The 18,090-nt window shown below is 48.4% G+C and overlaps 1 protein-coding gene across 1 annotated transcript in view; it reads right to left on the bottom strand.

Annotated features, from left to right (window-relative positions):
- HAUS8 (HAUS augmin like complex subunit 8) overlaps positions 1 to 18,090 on the bottom strand; it is a 304,443-nt gene that overhangs the window by 97,193 nt on the left and 189,160 nt on the right. The window contains exon 8 of the mRNA XM_063914496.1: positions 15,617 to 15,775. Within this exon, the coding sequence (XP_063770566.1) occupies positions 15,617 to 15,775 (159 nt within the window). The remainder of the gene's footprint in view (positions 1 to 15,616; positions 15,776 to 18,090) is intronic.

Raw genomic sequence — 18,090 nt, 5'->3', positions numbered from 1 at the left:
CAGAACATGTGTATTTTTGGGCATGACCACCATATGTGTTTGAAGTCTCCGGTTTGGCCGCATTCACGCCAACATAGTGGAGAGGACCCTGGAAAAATCCTGTGTAGGGTCGCAGGGACCCGATACCATCTCGTGTAGACTTTGTAAGAATTTTCCTTTACTAAGGAGGAAATTGAAGACTGGGCTACTTTTTGTCTAATGGTTTCCCAGGAGTCTTCATCAGGGGGTGGGCCTAGGTCCTGTTCCCACTTACTTTCATGGGGGAGTAGATCAACTGCCTTCAGGGAACGTAACAAACCGTAGAGTATGGATATAATGCCCTGCCGCATGGGAGAATAAATACAAAGACGTTCCAAGGGGGTAGGCTGGCGAAAAACCTGGGATTTGGGAAGGGAGCTTAAAAAGGAGCGGAGTTGTAAGTATTCATATGCCACAGGTTGGGAAATATTATATCTGTCACATAGCGATTGAAGGGAACGCCATGAGGACCCATCTATAAAATCAAACACCAGACCCGGGCGCGGGTCCAAATGGAGCCACGAGTGGGATCGCAATGTTGAGCCTGGAGGGAAATCCCGGTTATCCCAAATAGATGTGATGGGTGAAGGGAAAGTGGACAGGCCGTAACGTCGAATGCAGAAAAGCCACAGGGAGCAGGTGAGTTTTGTTGAAGGGATACAAGTATGCATTGACCGTAGTGGCTTAGTTGGCGTAAGGAGGGAAACCAAAGTGGAGACCCCGGCCGCAAAGAGTTCAATTTGGATCCAGGGTAGGCGGGGGGTAGGGGAGAACCATGCTAAGGCCTGACTCAGGTGGGTTGCATGATAGTATTTACGGATATCCGGCAACCCCCTACCTCCCATTAATGGGTCACGTACTAGGGTGGAGGTCTTGATTCTAGGGGGTTTATTAGACCATATAAACTTTACAAAGAGTTTCTGCATTCGACGTAAGGCCTCCGCGGGGATACTTACGGGAATTGTTTGAATCAGATACAGAATCCTGGGGAGGATGTTCATCTTTACTGAAACTATCCGTCCGAACCAGGCTATAATCTGTTTATCCCAAGCTCGAAGGTCTGACTCTATACACTTAAACAGAGCTGGGAAGTTCTCCGAGTATAGAGAGTCATAGGAATTAGTGATATACACGCCTAGATACTTAATTTTCTTGGTGCGCCAGGAAAAATTAAAGTTAGCAGCTAGGAGAGATCTGGTATTCCCGCCAAGATGCAGAGGGAGGGCTTCCGATTTAGAGTAATTAATGCGATATCCCGAATAGTGAGAATATAATGATAGGGTTTTAAATAGATTAGGGATAGAGATATTAGGAGAGGAGAGAGTTAAAAGAACATCGTCAGCGAATAATGACAATTTGAATTCCTCCCCACCAACAGGGATTCCTTTAATGTCGGGGTTGGATCTAACCATACACGCCAGAGGTTCGATCGTCATAGCAAAAATTAGTGGTGACAGGGGGCACCCCTGGCGTGTACCGTTGCTGATGTGAAAGAGGTGAGAGTCTTTGCCATTAACCCGGACTCTAGCAGAGGGGTTGGAGTAGAGTGCCTGAATACCCTGAAGTAGGCTTCCTCCCAGGCCGAACCTGCGCAGAGTGGCGAACATGAAAGGCCATAGTATTTTGTCAAAAGCCTTCTCTGCGTCAAGCGAGAGAAGGATGGAGGGCAGTCTGGTTTTGTTAATAAGATGGACCAGATTAATAGTTCTCCGTGTATTGTCTCTAGCTTGTCGGCCTGGGATGAAGCCCACCTGGTCAGCGTGTATTAGATGTGGGAGAATTGGGTTTAATCTTAGGGCTAGAATTTTAGCGAATAGTTTAATATCGTTATTTAATAAAGAAATGGGGCGGTAGCTAGCACAGGAGTTAGGATCTTTCCCAGGCTTATGGATCAAAACTATTCGTGCCTCCAATGCGCGAGGAGAAAGGGGGTTACCGCTTAGAAATCCATTGAAGAGCCTGCAAAGGTGGGGTAATAAAGTCCCCTTAAATTTCTTATAGTACATAATTGAGATCCCATCAGGTCCAGGGGCTTTGCCTGGTTTCTGAGTTTTAAGAGCATTCTCTGATTCCTCGACAGTAATCTCTGAGCTCAACTGAGAAATTGTCGAGCTGCTCACGGATGGTAGATTACATTTATCTAGGAGGGAGTCGATCCCCTCATCAAATCTCTGTGATGAGGGGGGGGGTCACTTCCGAGTTATACAAAGATTTATAGAACCCTTCGAATTCATCCAAAATGCGATCAGGGTCATGAGTCAGAGTTCCTTGTTTGGTGCGAATGGATAAAATATTTTTGGAAGAAATCTGAGCCCTCAACTTTCTGGCTAGGAGTTTATCTGCTTTGTCTCCTTTTTCATAATATAACTGATTAAGACGTCTAAGGCACTGTTCAGTTTTATGTGATAAAAGCATACTGAGTTCGCCCCTGACTTTAAGTACCTTTTCTAAATCAGCAGAATTTAGGGAGGCCTTATGGGCTTCCTCCAACTGATGGAGTTGATTAGATAGCTCCAAATTTTTTTGGAAACGCTGTTTATGGAGTCTGGCCGCGGTCTGGATGAAGTGGCCCCGGAGGACCGCTTTATGTGCCTCCCATAGTGTCATATCCGATATACCGGGTGTTTGGTTCTCGGTGAAATAATCAGTCAATGCCTGAGTGGTTTGTTGTAGCACTTCAGGCTGTTGAAGAAGGGCATCATTAAGGGACCAAGAGGGGGGGGGGGAGGGAGAACGAGCTAACCCAGACAGAGTCAGAGAAATAGGGGCGTGGTCGGACCACGTTATTGGATAAATACGGCAATTCTGAATTTTAGAGGTCAGGTCTCTTCCGACCATTATCATATCAATTCTAGTATATAAATTGTGGACTGGGGAAAAAAACGTATAATCTTTAATTAAGGGGTCGGCAACCCTCCAGGAGTCAAATAGTAGATGATTTTTAAGTAGCGAGTGCAAGACTTTGGAGTTACGGGCGCTTAAGTGTGACTGGGAGGGTGGGAGGGGGTGGGAACGATCAAGATTATGGTGTAGTATAGTATTAAAGTCTCCCGCTATTAGGAGGTCACCTTTCCTACATTGGGCAATTTTAGAGTCTAAGGAAGCAAAGAACGAGGCCTGATTAACGTTGGGAGCGTAAATATTGACCATAGTGATGGGAGCATTATTGAGTTTGCCTACTATAATAAGGAACCTACCGCGTTTGTCTTTAATGATTCGGTCTGGTTCCAAATGTAAATGAGCGGGGATCAGAATGGCGACCCCTCTTTTCTTTTGGGTGCGGTCACAGGCATGGATGGCGACAGGGTGGCGTCTAGAGCGTAGTTCAGGATGGGAGACACCCCTAAAATGCGTCTCCTGAAGGAATACCAGATCTCTCCTTACCTGTTTCAGAAAAAGAAATAATTTGGTCCTCTTTTGGGGACTATTGAGACCCTTCACATTATAGGATATTACATTAATAGACATATTGTTACCAGTATGAGCTTATCATAATTAAACCTGACGGCCCAAGGATGATCTCCCGGGGAGACAAGGGGGAAAGGAAGAGTAGGAAGAGAAGAAAGAGGGGAAAGAGACAGGAGAGATAGAAAAAAACATCTAAAAGACTGTAAAATAAACATGCATATTTGACCGAGCCAACGACCCATTGTACACGACGTACGGGTCCGTATGTTTGAGCACCCGTATGGGGAATCTAAGGGAGATAGCAACTCCCCTATGCTCAAACTTGACTATAGTGGCTCGGCGGGGGGACGCAGCTCCGACCACCAAGGGGCCCACCAACAAAACCCGAGGAGGGCGACCGAGGGGGTCGGAATAACATCTAACCATAATGAACCACCGTTAAGAACCAATAAACAGAATAAACATAAGGTAAATTATATAAGCTAAGCTCAGGGAGGAACTTTTAGACCTCCAAATCAGATAGCATAACAGTATCAGTGAACATATAATAACCCATCAGAGCATCTACAAAGGAGCTTTCATGGTGGGTCCTGATTTGCAGGAATCTTCTCCGGGACTGTCGACCAAAGGCGTCGAGGTGCTCGCTGTGGGAGGGGAGAATTCGGTGAATGTCGGAGATCTGGTGCCTCTCGTGGGGAGGATGATTTATTGGGCTCCGGTGGGGATAAGTTCAGTCTTAACAGGAGCCTGTGAGCCTCCTCCTTGGATCGTGCCAGCATTCTCTTCCCATCAAGCTGTACAATTAGGGCAAAGGGAAAACCCCATCTGTAGCGGATGTGATTATCCCTGAGGATTTGGGTGTATTCCTTCAGGTCGAAGCGCCTCTTAAGAGTAGTAGGGGATAAGTCCTGGAACACCAAGAGCTTGTGAGATTCGAACAGACAGACGTCCTTGTTCCGGGCAGCCATTAGGATTTTATCTTTAGTTTTGAAATAGTGGCAGCGTAAAACTACGTCGCGAGGAGGGGACGAGGTTGAGGGTTTTTGGCGAAGGGAACGGTGAGCCCTATCTAGGAGGAATTGTTCACGTGGGATGTCTGGCAGGAGGTGTTGAAAGAACCGGAGGAGGAAATCCTCCAGTTGTGTTGGTTCCACCGATTCCGGGATATATTTAATGCGCAGGTTATTACGTCGTGCGCGGTTATCAGCGTCCTCCTGTTGGTCCTGGAGTAAGTAGATATCCTCTTGCATGACTTGAACAGAATGTTCTAGCTCCTGCTGGAAGGTGATGACCTCATCGATTTTCTGTTCAACATCATTAGTGCGGGCCCCGAGGTCAGATATCTCCGCCTTGAGACCGGAGATGGCTTTGTGAATCTCGGAATGGAAGGCCTGTTTTAGCGACTTCATTTCCGTTAAGATTGAGGAGAAGCAATCTTTCATGGAGGGGTCTGGGACAGACGAGTCTTCCTCCGATTCCGAAGCCAAGTCAGGGGGGGGGGGGGCGGCAGGTAGTTTGGTTGCACTAGACTTCATTTTGGAAATGAAGGACGATATTTCCGCCGATGCTGCTGTGGCTTTCTTAGACTTGGATTTAGATTTAGGCATGGTGTGCGACAGTCCCGAAGATAGAAAGGGTCATAGGTCAGAGCCGAGCCATAACGTGAGTAGTTAGTGATCCATCATGAAATGAGTATAGAGAATAAACATAGAAAGACCCCCAGGGTCGTACCCGCAGGTACTCAGCAAGCCATTCCCCCGGCCACCAGTATCATGGAGGGCTGATATGTAGAGGTGCACTGCCAATGTAGGGGAGAGAGATGATAGGCCAGCATATGTGGGGGCCCAGCTGATCACAGCTTAGATGCCCAGCGCGGCTCAAACTTGAGGTCCTGGCTCCACACCGAGGGGAAGGCCGCAACCCGCAGGAGGGCTAAAAAGCGCTCCCCGATTCCGCGGGTCCCCCTCAGTGGTTGCAGTGGGGCTTATGAGAGTGTCAGAGGGGCTCCTGGGCTCTCAGAGAGGGGATGAGAATCCGTAGGGTTATGTATTTTAAAGTGCAGCATAGAATTGCTTCTTCTCATTCTACTAGCCCCTTCCACCAGCAATTTACCCCAGGTTAGCCACTGGGGGGAGCCCTTAGCTTGGATTTTGCTGTGGAGCTTATGGTTTGGTGGGCCCTGTCGTCAGCCAGGCAATGTGCTCAAAGGGAGTCCCTGGACCCTGGATGGGGGCCAGGCCGCAGCCTGCAGGCAGGCGGCAGGGATCTCGACCAGGTCCCAATCTCCAGCCTCAGATGCAGAGGGGTGACCAAACCCCTTCAGTAGCTATGCGGGAGTATGAAGGCAGGGAGAGAGGCGTCCGGGAGTGTGGTGGGTCCCGAGGTCCGCGCGGCGGGCGGCGGGAGAGGACAGCGCGTCTCCCCCCCTCAAGGTGAGCCGGCAGTCAGATGGTCCGGGCGGGTGAGGCTTCCGCGTCTCGGGGCTGCGGGCGGGGAGCGGCAGCTCAGTATGGGCAGCTGGCGTGTCAGTCACGGGACGGGCTCCGGCTGTGGAGCGAACTCACCGGCGCGGAAGGGTCCTTCTCCAGGTGCTATGAGCAGGTCCCGATGAATGCAGGTAGGGGGGTCCGGTCTCAGCAGGGTGTTCGTGCGCGCCGCCGGGCGAGCTCCTCCGGCTTCCGCCCCACTCCAGGTCCCGGCTTCTGTTTGGGGAGGTAGGCCGCAATCCGCAGGAGCGCTTAAAAGCGCTCCCCGACTCCACGGGCTCCCCAGGTGTCGGCAGTAGGGTCAGGCAAGCCTAATGGGTGTTTTGTGGCTGGATTGGGGTGCAGGAACAGGGGTTAAGGGGGCTTTATGAGTGCTGTTTAGGGAGAGCTGATTTACTGCACATCTTCTCAGGTTGCCAGCCAGGCCATCGGAGCTTCAGCCGCCGATTTTCAACTTCTCTTCATTCTTCTGGCTCTGCAAGGGGGACGGCGGCGCGGCTCCGGGACCGGACGACCGAGGACTGGGCCTGTGTTCGATCCCTCTGAAGCTAATGGTGTCCAGTAGCCTTAGAAGCCCAAGCTAGCTGCAAGCAGGTAGGTTCGCTTTTCTCCCCTCAGTCCCACGTAGCAGTGAGTCTGTTGCCAGCAGATCTCACTGAAAATAAAAAACCTAACAAATACTTTCTTTTCTAGGAAGCTCAGGAGAGCCCCTAGGGTGCATCCAGCTCTGGCCGGGCACAGATACTAACTGAGGTCTGGAGGAGGGGCATAGAGGGAGGAGCCAGTGCACACCAGATATAGTACCTAATCTTTCTTTAAAGAGTGCCCAGTCTCCTGCGGAGCCCGTCTATACCCCATGGTCCTTACGGAGTACCCAGCATCCACTAGGACGTCAGAGAAAGAGTAGGGGTCCCCCGTATTTTTTACACCAGCATCGGGTTCCACTAGCTGGACAGATAATGCCACTGCCGGGGGTCACTTTTATACAGCGCCCTGCGGCCGTGGCATTAAATATCCAACTAGTCACCCCTGGCCGGGGTACCCTGGGGGAGTGGGGACCCCTTCAATCAAGGGGTCCCCCCCCCCCCAGCCACCCAAGGGCCAGGGGTGAAGCCCGAGGCTGTCCCCCCCCCATCCAAGGGCTGCGGATGGGAGGCTGATAGCCTTGAGAAAATGTAAAGAATATTGTTTTTTTCCAGTAGTACTACAAGTCCCAGCAAGCCTCCCCCGCAAGCTGGTACTTGGAGAACCACAAGTACCAGCATGCGGGAGAAAAACGGGCCCGCTGGTACCTGTAGTACTACTGGAAAAAAAATACCCAAATAAAAACAGGAGCCACACACCTTGAGAGTAAAACTTTATTTCACACCTGCCGACACACACATACTTACCTATGTTGACCCGCCGACTGCCACGTCTCCTGATCCGACGATCCGGGTACCTGTGAATAAAATTATACTCACCTCAATCCAGTGTCCAGATATAAATCCTCGTACTTGGCAAAACAAATAAACGAACACCCGGACCAGCGGACTGAAAGGGGTCCCATGTTTTCACATGGGACCCCTTTCCCCGAATGCAGAGACCCCCCCCCCCCCCCCCCGTGACTGCTGTCACAGAAAGGTCTCTTAAGCCAATCAGCGAGCGCAACGTCCTGGCACTCTGCTGATTGGCTGCACGTCTGGCTGTCAGACAGCGCATCGCAAAGCCTCTCCATTATACTCAATGGTGGGAACTTTGCGTCAGCGGTGGTCACCCGCGGTCAGCGGCTGACCGCGGGTAACCCCACCGCTGACGGCTAAGTTCCCACCATTGAAAGTAATGGAGGGAGCTGTGCGATGCGCTGTCTGAGGTCACACGCGCATACAGCCAATCAGGTGATGCAACGAAGTAGCGCTTCCTGATTGACTGAAGGGACCTCTGTGACAGGAGTCACGTGGGGTCCCGGCATTCGGGGAAAGGGGTCCCATGTGAAAACATGGGACCCCTTTCAGTCCGCTGGTCCGGGTGTTCGTTTATTTGTTTTGCCAAGTACGAGGATTTATATCTGGACACTGGATTGAGGTGAGTATAATTTTATTCACAGGTACCCCGGATCGTCGGATCAGGAGACGTGGCAGTCGGCGGGTCAACATAGGTAAGTATGTGTGTGTCGGCAGGTGTGAAATAAAGTTTTACTCTCAAGGTGTGTGGCTCCTGTTTTTATTTGGTATTTTTTTTTCCAGTAGTACTACAGGTACCAGCGGGCCCGTTTTTCTCCCGCATGCTGGTACTTGTGGTTCTCCAAGTACCAGCTTGCGGGGGAGGCTTGCTGGGACTTGTAGTACTACTGGAAAAAAACAATATTCTTTACATTTTCTCAAGGCTATCAGCCTCCCATCCGCAGCCCTTGGATGGGGGGGGGGGGGGGGGGGACAGCCTCGGGCTTCACCCCTGGCCCTTGGGTGGCTGGGGGGGGGGGACCCCTTGATTGAAGGGGTCCCCACTCCCCCAGGGTACCCCGGCCAGGGGTGACTAGTTGGATATTTAATGCCACGGCCGCAGGGCACTGTATAAAAGTGACCCCCGTCTGTGGCATTATCTGTCCAGCTAGTGGAGCCCGATGCTGGTGTAAAAAATACGGGGGACCCCTACTTTTTTTGTCCCCCGTATTTTTTGCACCAGCACCAGGCGCAGAGCCCGGTGCTGGTTTTAAAAATACGGGGGATCCCCTGTCCATTTTCCCCCCGGATTTTTCGAACCAGGACCAGCTCGAAGAGCCCGAGGCTGATTATGCTTTGGAGGGGAGACCCCACGCCATTTTTTTTCGTGTTTTTCCCCGTTTTTAAAAAATCGGAACAAAATCCGTCAAATCGTCCGTTTTTCGTCAGCGGGACTGTCGAATCCGTTTTTTATTGAATATGGTCAATTTCGGCACCCACTTGCCGAAATTAGATGGTCGAATTGTGTCGAATTAAAAAACGGCCGAAAAATTGCCACGATTCGCCGCTAATTGCATATACCCCATATCTATCTATCTATCTTAAACAAAAATAGATTTAACTTTGTGCTACTCTCCCATGATTCGATCCTCTGACCCTCTGTGCTGTGTTCTAGTTACTGATTGAGCCATGAGAGCTCCTGTGGAATGAATGGCTCTGCTGGTAACGGTTATATTCTTAGTTAATGATTCAAGTATTTAAATTGATAATACTATCACCGAAAAATTTAGTAAATAAAAATATATCTAACTTTGTGCTACTCTTCCATGATTCAATCCTCTGACCCTTTGTGCTGTGGTCCGGTGCTTTACTCAGTGCCAGATTAAGGTCCTCATGGGCCTGGAGCTGAAATTTGTCAAGGGCCTATTGTGGGCTGCCGCAGAGTGTGTGGTTGTGTGATGGGTGACTACTGGTATGGTTGCGTGTCCAGTGCAGTATTTAAATATATGTGCGTGTATACTTAAATGTATACAGAGAGAGAGAGAGAGAGAGAGAGAGTGTGTCACTGGAGGGAATTCAATTGCTTTATGGCGGCCAATAAGTTTTAGATGCCGAAGTAATTATTCAATTGCTTTGCCAACAGGGCATGACTGCATGATTTCTGTAAGGTGAAGCTGCCAAATGTTATAGTTACTTAGTATTGATAAGTGAAGCAATTAGATCAGGGGTAGCCAACCCTGTTCCTCGAGAGCTACCAACAGTTAACGTTTTCCAGTTCTCCTCACAGAATCACAAGTTAAGTAATTAGCTCCATCTTTGGATCTTTTAAAATGTGTCAGTGAGTAATGACTGCACCTGTGCACCTGCTAGCTGACCTGGAAAACATGATCTGTTGGTAGCTCTCGAGGACCAGGGTTGGCGACCACTGAATTAGACCACATAGCGACAAAGCGATAAATTTAGCTTTTAGACCACATAGCCCTATATATATATATATGTGTGTGTGTATGTGTGTGTAAGGATGCAAGTCCAGTGTGTCCTCATTCATTGTTGCTGTGGGAGGCTGCGTACTGTGGCATTGCTGCGTTGTGGCATAACACAGATTCCCCATTGTGTGCTATTGTGTGCTTAACGAAGCTTCCCCATTGTGGCTATTGTTGGCGGGCACGTGTATATAACACAAACTCGCATTACCCCAGTGAATTGCCCTGTGCTGGCTCCCTCAGTGAACAAGTAGCGAGAGCACCGCTGCCCACTACCTATTTTAGCTCTCCTGGCTTTTAGCTCTGTACTGTGTGCGGGAGTGTATGTATACACATTCCCGCGAACATACGCTGCGACTTAAAGCGCATTGCGGGCAAGGATGTATTAGGACACATCTGTATGTTTGTTCTTCATAGGCTCCTACATGGCTTGATGGATCTGGACAAAACTTGGTACACATACACTTCATTATCCAACTTAAAATACGGGCGGGTTTAAACAAAAAAAAATCCACCCCTGTAAGGGCCAGAGCTATATATTTGATATATATAAAAATCACTGGTCTGTTTGTTTGTCCGTGTGTCCAGTTATGCATTCTGACACTCCTGCACCGGTTATGATGAAACCAACGCGAGGTAGTCCAATTGGATCCTGTCTACGTATGGGGAAGGTGGGGGGGGGGGGTTAGCTTCCTGGTCGGACCTCACGGTGGAGAGCGCTGGGTAGAACTTTGACACAGGGAGCCTGTTTGGGCCTTCCGCTGGATGGATTTGGAAGAAAACTACGCAGAGTGGTAACATTGAATCCCAGAAGACATACTAGGGAATTGGGATCCCGGTCGGACCTCACGTTGTTGTACACTTTGCAGTCTCGGAATAGCAACATTGATAACAGTAGGAAAACTTTGTACCCATCTCGCAATGGAAAAGTGATTATAAAACTGAACAGAAAGAACAGCTGGGAATCAGTGTTACTTGTGACACTCCAAATACAAAAATGACACTGGACAGCTGCCTCATTGGTGTATTGGAAGAGCTACTAAGCTATAATAGAAATATATTTATATAGACCTATATATGTTCATAAATTTCAAATAATATAGTTAGTAGGTGCCCAGACCACTCTGACAAGAATAATTGTAATACAAGGAAAGAATACCCTTTCACAGCGCCTGTTAATTAGCAGCTGGTCTCTGCCCAGTGGCGTAACTTCATCCCAGTTGCCCGGAGGCAAGGTAAATGTTGTGCCCCCTCCCCCCTTACAAAAAAATATTTGTATTTTAACTGACTCCTTGCCCTGTGTGAGTGATATCCCACCTTCCACGTGTGAGCCATGCACCCCCCTCCCCTGTGAGCTATGTCCCCCTTCCCCTGGTGAGCCATGCCCCCCTTCCTTTGTGTGAACCATGCCCGCCCTTCCCCTGTGTGAGCCATGTGTCCCCCTTTCCCTGTGTGAGGCTGTGAACCATGCCCACCCTTCCCCTGTGTGAGCCATGTCCACCTTCTCACTGTGTGAGACAGGGAGAGGGAGAGAACCACAGAGACAAGGGAGAGAGAGAGAGAGAGAGAGAGGGAGAAATACGCAGAAACAGGGAGAGACAGATGGGGAAAGAGAGCGATAACAGGCAAGGGAGAGAGACAGGGAGAGAGAGAGAGAGAGAGACGGAGGGAGATAGACAGGAAGAGAGATGCAGATACGGAGAGAGAGACAGAGATGGGGAGAGAAGGAGATGAGGAAGAGAGACAGGGAGGGGGGATAAAGGCGGGGAGAGAGACGAGGAGGAGAGAGAGAGAGAGAGAGAGAGAGAGAGAGAGAGAGTTTTGGAGGGAGAGAGACAGAGGCAAAAACAGGGAGAGAAAGACAGAGGCGTGGAAAGAAAGAGAGAGATGAGGGGGAGACGGAGGGAGAGAGATGGAGAGACGGAGAGAGACGAGGAAAGAGACAAGGGAGAGAGAGACAGATGGAGGGAGAGAGATAGAGAGAGACAGGGAGAGAGATGCAGAGACAGAGACAAGGAAAGACAGATGGAGGGAGAGAAACAGATAGAGGGAGAGAGATGCAGATACAGGGAGGGAGACAGGGACACAGAGACAGGGAAAGGGAGATAGAGACAGGGAGAATGACAGGGAGAGAGAGAGACACAGGGAGATAGAGAGAGAGACATAGAGGGGAGAGAGAGACAGAGATGGGGAAAGAGAGAAACCGAGGAGGGAGAGACAGGGAGAAAGAGATGGAGGGAGAGAGACAGGTAGAAAGATGCAGAGATGGAGAGAGAAAGGGAGAGAGACAGAAATGGGGGGCGAGAGAGAGACGAGGGAGAATGACAGGGAGGGGGATAAAGAAGGGGCAAGAGACGAGGGTGACAGAGACAGAGGGAGAGAGACAGGGAGAGAGATGCAGAAACAGGTAGAGACAAACAGATGGGGACAAGAGAGCGAGGGAGACAACGGAGAGAGACAGGGAGAGAGAGACAGAGATTGAGGGAGAGAGACATTGAGAGATGCAGAGATGGAGAGAGAGCGAGACAGAGACAGGGGAATAGACAAGGGAGAGACAGAGGGAGAGAGATGCAGAAACAGGTAGAGACAAACAGATGGGGACAAGAGAGCGAGGGAGTCGAAGGAGAGAGACAGATTGAGGGAGAGAAACAGGAAGAGATGCAGAGATGGAGAGAGAGAGACATAGACAGGGAAAGAGAGACAGAGATGGAGGGAGAGAGACAGGGACACAGAGACAGGGAAGGGGAGAGACAGGGAGAGAGAGAGATGAGGGCGAAAGACAGAGATGGGGAGAGAGAGGGGACAGCACAGGGTGAGGTGCATAAAAACTTCTGTCGCTCTGCGGGACACTGAAGGATGAAGAGACGCTCCTCCTAATGTGGCCGGGTGGCTGTGGTCTCGCCCATGGAGTTCGTTGGCTTCCCAGCAGAGGGGAGACTCCCGATGCCCCCTGCACAAGAGCTGTGAATTTTATCCACGCTTACCCTCCTTGTCCGCTGTGGTGCCCGCTGGGAGCGGCGCTTCTTCTGGCCTCACTGTCCGGACTGTGTCCCCCTCTCTTGGTCAGGGTGGCTGGTCATGGGGGAAGCTCCTCCCCTGTGTCCCCGGTCTCCACTCTACTCCCCCTGCTATTGTTTCTTGCCTCCCCGTATCTCGCGTAATCCACAGCACTCAGCCAGGCAGTGAGTCCTGTAATGTGTCTCCGCTCTCCATCGCTCGGGAGGGATGTTTTGTTAACAGGTTGACTGCCCATGTCAGCGCCGCGGTTCCTGGTGTGTGATGGACACGCACAGGCCTGGTTCCGTCATCCCATGTATCCTAAGCTTCACAAACTTACGGGTCTCATGCGAGGGGTCACAGAGGGGGAGCGCACCATTGATGCTGATCGGTGCTGCACATCTTGGTGGCTCCTCTATTGAAGCAAGAAGGGCAGGGCTGGTATACAATGGAGGAGCCAGGTGCCCCATTCAGGGCTGGAGCCCGGCGGCAACAGACTCTGTTGCCTCCGGGAGTTCCGCCCCTGTCTCTGCCTAATGGTGTACACCTGCACCAATCAATACATACACATAAAAAAAAGAAGGTAGAGCTCCCAGCGCTAGATTTTACAATATGAAGTAAATATTAAAAAGTGAAGGAATACTGTAACGATCTCTGTATTAGCAAGAAACCGTAAATATATCCCAGCATGTGGAAGTGTCCGATCTTTTCCCTTTGGGCTGACACTTACCTTTTGAAGAACGGCACAAGGGGTTTAAAAGTATCTTTATAATCCCTCAGTATATATAGGTGCGCTTTCACCGAGGAGAGGAAACCCGTCAACACATCAGCGGCAGTCCAGACACCAAATCATAAGAAAGATTGAAAGTATCCAATGAGGATTTTAAGATCAATTTGTTAAAAAATATACAAAATAAAATAAAATCTTCATATAACAGCGATACTGGACAGTGATCGGATGAGATCGTACCCGCTCCCGACAGAGGCTGTGCACTCCAGCTGAGAATGTCCGGAAAATCTCAGCTTGCTGTCCCGGCAACAGCCTCGAGCATACAAGCCGGCGGTAGTCTCTCTGTGTCCCGTCCAAGTCTTGCAATGTCCGTCAACGCGTTTCGGAGGTCCGCCTCCTTTCTCAAGATCTTGAGAAAGGAGGCAGACCTCCGAAACGCTTAAGAAAGGAGGCGGACCTCCGAAACGCGTTGACGGTGAAAGTGCACCTATATATACTGAGGTATTATAAAGATACTTTTAAACCCCTTGTGCCGTTCCTCAAAAAGTAAGTGTCAGCCCAAAGGGAAAAGATCGGACACTTCCACATGCTGGGATATATTTACGGTTTCTTGCTAATACAGAGATCGTTACAGTATTCCTTCACTTTTTAATATTTTAATATTTACTTCATATTGTAAAATCTAGCGCTGGGAGCGCTACCTTCTTTTTTTATGTGACTCTGACAAGAATGGTTGGTGTTGCCAGTGGAGTATTAACAGTATCATGGTGCAGTATTAAGCCTACACTGTTATAATTTTGGTAGAAGCAGATCTTACCTATTTGTCTCTTGCATGTGTTTTTTTTTACACTATGGAGCATTGCTGCATGGTGTGCCGAGCTGTGACTCCCAATTAATGGAGTGACCGCCGGCAGCGAATAGTTACAGCCCAGCCCAGCATGCAGCATCACAGCAGCATATATATATACACAATACACAATCAAAGTCAGCAGCTCAGTTATAATTATTATTATACTAGCAGCGGCACAGCAGCCATGCTGACTGACACCTCACCTCAGTAGCCGCCTTCAGGTGCCCTCAGAGGTCGCTCGCTGCACATTTGAGACATCACTCCCTCATCACATCACTCCCTCCAACGTCATGCGATGCGCCTTCAGAGGTGGCGCCTCTTCACGGTGTATGGGCTCGGAGCGCAGGGAGGGCTAGTGAAGCCCTTCTGCTCCGCTGCCATGTATATAAATATATATGCCTGCGGTGGCAAGTGGTCCGCGGCCAGGGCCAGTGCTACAGGAGGGGAGTTCACAGTCCGCTGCCGGGGGAGGTGACCTTGGTGGTCACTCGTAGGCTGTGTAGCAGTAACACATTTTTTCCTGCCTACAGCAGCAGCACAGTAGATGCGATCAGCCTATTTTGATGGGGGGCCTGGAGCTGCAGCTCCATCCGCCCCATTGTTAATCCGGCCCTGGCTTTACTGATTGAGCCATGAGAGCTCCTGTGGAGTGAATGGCAGTGCTAGTAATTGTTATACTCTTAGTTGATACTTTTTTTCTCTGTGATGCAAATGACAATGGACCATTTACTCCAAAAACACTGGAAAATGGACAAAACATGCCAGTGATTTAACGACTTTGTATGAACAACATACTTTGTGCATTTTCAAGTGTTTGTGAGAAAATGGTCCATTGTCATTTGCTCTCATCCATTACCAGATTTTCATTTCAACCAGCCAGATCGTACCCAAAATACGTACGATGTGCACACAATGCATCATGCAACGCCTCTAAATTATACATTCGGACGCGATATCGTACTAGTGTTTGGCCAGCATTAGATAAAATGGACGGAGAGAAAGTACCATCCAATCAGCTCCTAACTGTCATTTTTCAAACATAGCCTGTAACATGGCAGTTAGGAGCTGATTGGCGAATACTTTATCTGCATACACTTTATAGAAATGGTGTTCATTAACTCTGTAATACAAGTATTGGTTGTAACTTGCTAGGACCACAGTACATTTATTCTGCACACTGAAAAATATTTAAATAAGATATATCTAGCATGTTAGTAACCTACCTGCTTCTCAAGCAAGTTATGGAGCTGCTCTTCTCTTTGATTTAGCAATAAATCCCGTCTCAGCTTGTACACTTTCTCCTGCAGTTGGTTCTTCTCCTCATTTGCTAGGAAGAGATTATGTTCTGCTTTCTCTTCCAGACGTTTCATATTTTTCTGCATCTAAAAATGTTTTTTTCATTCTTTACCACAATGTAAAAAAATAGGAGGTCTAATTGTTAGGCAAATATGCTATTTATTACCAGTTATTTCTATAGCGCACACATATTCCGCAGCACTTTACAGAAAGAATATTTGGCCATTCACACCAGTCCCTGCCCCAATAGAGCTTACACTCTATATTTCCTACCACATGTACATGCGTGCACACACTCACGCTAGTGTTAATTTTTTTGTTGGTATCCAATTAACCTTCCAGTATATTTTTGGATTGTGGGAGGAAACCCACACAAATACGGGGAGAATATACAAACTCCACACAGTTCAGGCCATGGTGAGAATCAAACCCACAACCTCAGTGCTGCGAGGTAGTAACGCTGACGATTACACCATCCGTACTGCCCCCACTAATCATTTAATAAAGATACATTTCCTCTCCTACTTTGTGTGTGTATTCTATTTTAGAATATTAAATATAAACATACCAGTAGCGTAGGTGGTAAAGTACCTAAAGCTATACGATATGTTCTTTTTTTACTCTGCATTGTGGCTCAAAGTGCTGTTTATTGTGTACGTGTGGTGGTGTCTCAGGTTATGCATAGTGTGTGTGGGAGTGGATTCAAGAAAGAGGGACCTTTGCTGCTTTGTGTGTCTATTGCATGCTTTCCCAACCTCGGTCCACAAGTCACGCTAAGGGACATATTTAATTGTTATAACCCACAGCTACCACTAGGGGAGCAAAACAAAGAAATTCAATTTTTGCTCCGTTTAGACACCCAGTAGCCGCAAAGGTGACCTTTATTCTCGCAAACTCCTGAGGTGAGAGAAGAAATGTGCACTAAGTAGCACTTTTGGCTTCCAAACGGAAGTCTGAACACCCAAAGCAGGAGCATAGGCGGGTTTAGCAGTTTTACGCGGCTATACCCTGTCTGTTTGGGTGCGACATGTATGGGCGCCCAAATACATCTGAATCCTAACATTCGTTTGGGCGTCTATACTTTCCAGTTTAGACAGGAAAAATAGACGTACAAAACAACTGAACCAGTTCCTAGCAGTCCAGGTTTTAGTGCTATCTATGCTTCAGCACAAATGGTTAAATCAACATAACTGAGGTACTTATTAAGTCACCTGTACTCAAGAATGGATTTCACTAAAACCTGGACTGTTAGTATGCCTTGAGGACCGAGGTTGGGAATGACAGTCTATGGGTTGTGTGTGGTATGTAAGGTTGTACTCATACAACTGCCTATTGTAGGCATTCCCGACCTTGGTCCTCAAGGCACACTAACAGTCCAGGTTTTAGTAATATCCATGCCTGAGCACAGGTGACAATTATTATTTCAGTTATTTCGATTTAACACTCTGCTGATTCCTGGATATCCCTAAAACCTGCTAGTTTGGTTAGTGTGCCTTGGGAACAGAGGTTGGTAATGCCTGGCCTACTGTGTTGTGCGAGTATAGAGGGTGGATCGCAGACATGCTGGATATACATTGTCATATCATGTGGCCACACACTATGTACGGATGTGTGCAGCATCACAAAATCAGCTTCCTCCCCTGGGGAGGAGATATTTCCCTGTTCCTCCTCCAACGTTGGGTAGTTTGTCACAGCCGCACATGCCCTGCCCAATGACGCCAACCAATGATTGTATCAATTGGGCATGTTGGGGGATTTCAGCATGCCTGACTGTCCGATAATCAAAGTAATACACTAAGCGATTAATAGCCGATAATCAGTGGATTGGGATGATAACTGCATAACGTATGTCCGTAATTACTCACAAGGCATGCAGGTTTTTCATTCAAGAACAATTATACTGTATTTGAGTTAAACTTAAAAGTAAATTATTTTATCACAATTTCTGAATGAAAACATTTTTCCCACCCATCCCGTCAACTGCAGCTAATCTAATCCCAATGTTCACAACAAAACAATATTCCAACAATATATGTACAGTATAGTAGGAATAAGTAATTAATATTGGATGGCAAAAGGAGCCAAGCAGGAAGCCAAAAGCATAAAAAAAATAAGATTTTAAACCTACCGGTAAATCTTTTTCTCCTAGTCCGTAGAGGATGCTGGGGACTCCGTAAGGACCATGGGGTATAGACGGGCTCCGCAGGAGACACGGGCACTATAAAGAACTTTAGAATGTGTGTGCACTGGCTCCTCCCTCTATGCCCCTCCTCCAGACCTCAGTTAGAGAAACTGTGCCCAGAGGAGATGGACAATACGAGGAAAGGATTTTGTTAATCTAAGGGCAAGACTCATACCAGCCCACACCATCCACATCGTATAACCTGGACTATACGCAACC

The sequence above is a fragment of the Pseudophryne corroboree genome, chromosome 1, assembly GCF_028390025.1.
Source record: "Pseudophryne corroboree isolate aPseCor3 chromosome 1, aPseCor3.hap2, whole genome shotgun sequence".
Lineage (NCBI taxonomy): Eukaryota > Metazoa > Chordata > Amphibia > Anura > Myobatrachidae > Pseudophryne > Pseudophryne corroboree.
This window is presented reverse-complemented; position numbering and strand designations above follow the sequence as displayed.